This window comes from Montipora capricornis, chromosome 12 (genome assembly GCF_036669925.1).
Source record: "Montipora capricornis isolate CH-2021 chromosome 12, ASM3666992v2, whole genome shotgun sequence".
NCBI lineage: Eukaryota > Metazoa > Cnidaria > Anthozoa > Scleractinia > Acroporidae > Montipora > Montipora capricornis.
Window position 1 is genome coordinate 31,524,938 of NC_090894.1, and position 5,000 is coordinate 31,529,937.

A 5,000-nucleotide genomic window follows, 5' to 3' on the forward strand; every position below is an offset into this window, starting at 1 on the left:
GATCGTAGCTACTCAAGAATAGGCTTAAAAATAATAATAAAATAATAATAATAAAATAATAATAATAATAATAATAATAATAATAAGCTAATTTACAAGCAAGCAAACTAATACTAAAATGGCAGTCACTCTGGAATAAGGTGTATAACTCGACCTCACAAATAACCAGCTCCCAGTTGGCTTGATAGCTGAATTGGTTAGAGTATTGCAGCGAAATCACACAATCACGCCCGGGTTTTTTATTCAGGCTTTTTTTCGCAACGGCCTAAGTTGCTTTTTAACTGCCATGATCTCGACCTCTTTTGTGAGTGAAACAGTACAATAAAATATCGTAACTATGGCTCTCTGCAGCGCCGTGTAAAGTGTTCCTGGGTGTGCTTTTAAGCGTGAAGAACAGATATCCTAAATCTGCAGGGTTAGCACCTTTGATTCCTTCTTTGAAAAGCATCGCTGGCTCCAATTAGCCTCTCGCCAAATCACTGACATATCATAGCTAAAAGTAGCGGAAGTTATGTCTCTCATAAAGAAGGATATTTTTGTTTTCTTTTAACTTTATTTGCATTTTAATGTTTTAATTTTAATTTCTCCCTCGCTTAGTTTCGAAGTCGTTCATGTTGACTGTTCGGTGTCCAAATCAAAATGTCTCGCCTAGGCAAACGATCCTTTTATTGTCAAGGTCCTTGTTTGTTTGGGAAAGAACAACATTGACAAAGGGAATGAAAGATACTATCTTAATCATTATGGTCATCATGATTAATTTTTTCAGGTTGTGGTTCTTTCCAAAACAACACCCTAAGAAGTCCAGGATATCCTAGCAACTATCCAAGAAACCTGGATTGTGTTTATCGGGTTCCTATTCCTTTTTACCAGGGGTTGGTCATTTACTTTAACTTTTTTCACTTGGAATACCATACGAATTGCAGGTGAGTACGAAAACGTTATCCTCGAACTTGCTTTGCAAATAAGCTGGATCTACCTCTTTATCTTTGTCATGGAAGCAAAAATACATTGGAGATTAGTGATCGTAAAAAATTGACACAAATGACAAAAATATTGATTTCCTTCATGTAACTCCCCGCAAGTGTAGTGCGAGAGAGAGAGAATTTTGTTGGTATCTCAACAAACCAAGAAAGAAAGGAATATTTTATATTAACCGTAATGTTGCTGGTATTAATCTGAATGCCTTGTGAACCTCACAAATGTACATTCGTTACCATACCTTCGAGTGCTTTTAGTACGTCTAACACTGTTTTATATATTTTAGAATTGAAACCAAGAAGAGAAGACTCGGAAATTTGTTTTTTGCATGTGTTCACCTTCTTGAAGATTTTAATTTGGTTTTAACGTTTTTATTTTAGGTTCGACTATTTAAGGATTACTGATGGTAGCAATCGCATTATTGGCATGTACTGCGGTCATCAAACCGGAAGGAGGGTGCTTGTTACCGACACAGTTGCTGTGTTGTTTTTTCATACGGATGGGAGTGTTCAATACAATGGATTTCACTTATCGTTCTCGTTTTTCCCTCTTGGTAAGCCGGTCTACCTTATAAGACGACCTTACTGAAATCTTTTTTGGTCACTAATTTTAGTCCATTCACCTCCTTGAGCACGTCCTGTCTAAATTTGGAGGCCCAATTTAAGAAAAGGCAGATTGTTTGATTGATTGATTGATTGAGAGGATGATCGTGTGTTCAATAGCATTCTTGCAAAGAATGATCTATTAGTCGTCCCGGCTGCATTCATTAATAGGGTCTCCATCCTCTTCAGTAGAACATTAGATGATCTGTGCTTTTCTTCTCTTTTCTATTATTTCCTACAGCAAACGCCACAAGCACTACCCCGGTACTTAGTAAGTATTTAATCTCTTGCATTGGTTGTGGTACTGAGCTTAATTAGAAAGGCAATACTTATTTCGACCACAGAAGCTTTTCGTCTTGACCATAGTTATCGTAGAGAGGCACACAACGTTTGCTAACTTGGAGATCGTTTGATTTGAGTGAATTAATGTAGAAGAGGACGGTGTAGCAGATAGCGCAACCAAACAGTTTAAAATAATGATGTAACAAAGTGATACGTCGCTGCAGTATCGATTGTTGAGTAAATCGGACTAAAGAACAGCAACTTTAGCGACTTGTGAACTCGTAGACTGCACTAAATCGCAGTGAGTATTTTCGAACACACTAAACTTATATACAACAACTCAGCAGGCCTGGGCTCAAAGCCAACTGGAAATTGATTTGGCCAGTAAGGTTTTAGATTAAAAAAAGTTTAAAGGGTCTTTGATTAGTTATAAAGGAAACAACAAATGATATAGAATATATAAAAAGTTCAGATATTCGATCTGAAGGCTTTTTGAGACTTCAATGGAAATCTGTCTAGTGGTGGTAGCACGATAAAACCCCTGTTAGGTGGAGACCTTAAAATCTCACCATAGCGATTTCAACGGTACTGGAGTTTTTAGGGAAGTACCACGTCCAGCAGGTGTCCTGTGGATTAGTCGTCCTGCTACTACTTAACAACGACACAAGAGATTCGGATGGTCAAAGAAGGACGACAAACGGTTGTTTAAGAAAATGTTACATCTGGAGTGAACCAGAGAAAGGACACCAACAAAGAGCAAAGAGAAGTTAAAAAGCAGGGATTAGCATATCAAGTACGCCAGATTATGACCAAGAAGTGGCTAGCGACTGTGAAACAAGAGCAGACGGCTGCGAGAATAAGAAATATCATGGAACTGGAACTATAGAGCATGTTGCAAAAGATACACCAGATTATGAAACAACACCTGTTACCCAAGAAGAACACCGAGGTAAATACAACATATCAGCTGAAGATGATGCGCATTTGATTATTTTCATAGAAATGGCACAATATAAATATTATTTAATTATCATTATTAAAGAGGAACTCATTTTATCTCCAGCTGAAGAGCCACGAGAGATCAACCCCTGACCTCGATGCTCTCCGTGACAAGATTCTAGAATTGATCCGTCTGGAACAGAGAGTAGGATTACCATCACTAAAGTCGTGTGATAGAGCAAAGTTGAAAGCAGAAGTCAGGAAAGTTAATGAAGCCGAGGATTCAGTACTATACCATCACTGACCTGAATTCTTTACTGTAAGTAGCTGCATATGCTACAACAGAAAAATGGGAATGCTGAGATAGAACAAAAGGAGAGGAACTGAAGAGCCACTCTGGAAAAGACGAGAGAAGAAGAATATTGAAACTTTGCGAAAAGACCTGAGCAAGGTTTAAGGATTCTTAAGAGTAATGTCAGAGAGGAAGACAGTGTTGACTTCAGAAAGATCGGATCTTGGGCGAGTTGACGTCAGAAGAGGGGACTCCTTATGACCACTGCTGCTTATAGTCATCATTCTGCCAGTGACCCTAGTACTACAAAAGTTGAGAGCTGGATACAGACTGGCAAAGGACATGGGGCCCACTAGCAACATACTTTTCGTAGACGAACTGAAGTTGTATGGTGCCAGCAAAGACCAACTAGACTCACTTACTCAAATGGTAAGGATTTTTTTCGCAAGAAATTATAATGTCATTTGGGCTAGACAAGTGTGCTGTCCTGGAAATGAAAAGAGGAAGACAGGTTGGCAGCTGCGGAATATACTAGCAGACGACCAGAACATGAAGGAAGCCGAGGAGGAAGACAGTTAAGTTCCCCTAACCCTCAATTTTTTTTTTTTTTTTTCAAAAACAATGCATAATTTGGCGAAGATTTAAAAAAGAAGAGAATCCATCGAGTCCTCGAGAATATGTGAGGGTTTCACGTTGTCGTGTTCTGGTTCACGGCCGCGTGAAGGGAGGTCTGACATCTAACGTATTTGTGACGTCAGCAGGGGAAGCCAATTGCTTTGGTTTTTAGGACCTTGTGCGATCAAGTGGAGTTCATCTGACGTTTCTGGCTTTACAATCTCTCTAATTTGACCTTCAGTTACAGTTACTCCCGGAGCAGAACATCGAAGAAGAAGCTGGTGATTTGCAAATGACGCCGGTGACGCCATAGTAAACGTGAAGAAAGTCTGGATAGCTGTGACCTGGCTTATGCCGATGAGTAGATGGCTGATGAACAATGGTCAAAAGCATATGAAAAGGAGTAAAAAGAAAACAAAAAAAATCCAGCAAATTTGGAGGAGACTTGGAGACTTGGTGGAACGACAACAACACACCTATCGGGTATAATCTAGACGAACTTTTCCTCCTCTCCTTGCTCTGTCAGTGAATCGCTTCCCTAGCTGACGTCACAGACCAGACTCGGACACAATCTCCCGCAAACTCGGTGGTGCATGGAGGTACACTGTAATGGACTCTTTTACCAGCAGATCAGAATATCATCAGGACCGAAGATTTTATGATTTTATCTGGAAAGGCAAAGATAAAGTTAAGCGTTCTGCGATTATAAATGATATCGAAAGTGGGGGACTCAAAGCGCCGCATTTGGAACCTATAATTGAAACTCAGAAAATACTTTGTTGCAAGAAACTCGCAAATGATCAGGCAGCCAGTTGGAAAACTATTTTATTAAATTACTTACAGCCAGTTGGAGGTAAAATGATTTTATGTTGTAATTTTGACATTAAAAAACTGCCTATAAGGTTACCAACATTTTATGAAGAATGTTTGAATTGCTTTGCTAAGTGTTCAGCAGCAAATTATGATTCCATTCATATATCTCACACAGTCGAATCAGTTTTAAACATTATTTTATGAAACAATAAATTAATTTGCATTGATGGAAAATCCTTTTATTTTAAAACGTTGCAAGAAAAAGGTATTCTTAGACTTGGGGACTTACTAGATGAAAATAATGATTTTATTATTAAAAGTAAGTTAAGAGAGCTTAATATCTCACCATTGGAAGCTTTTAGGCTTATGTCTGTGATCGACGCCATTCCTTTGGAATGGCGTGAAAAACTCAAAACGTCTGCTTGCGGTATTTGCAACGAACCATTTGTTATACAGGATCAGTGCAAACTGATTTTAAA

At 38.6% G+C, this 5,000-nt stretch overlaps 1 protein-coding gene across 1 annotated transcript in view; it reads left to right on the forward strand.

Annotated features, from left to right (window-relative positions):
- Window positions 1-5,000, forward strand: part of LOC138026960 (MAM and LDL-receptor class A domain-containing protein 1-like) — a 226,196-nt gene that overhangs the window by 84,108 nt on the left and 137,088 nt on the right. Inside the window, exons 21-23 of the mRNA XM_068874440.1 lie at window positions 767-923; window positions 1,359-1,531; window positions 1,822-1,851. Coding sequence (XP_068730541.1) covers window positions 767-923; window positions 1,359-1,531; window positions 1,822-1,851 — 360 coding nt within the window. The remainder of the gene's footprint in view (window positions 1-766; window positions 924-1,358; window positions 1,532-1,821; window positions 1,852-5,000) is intronic.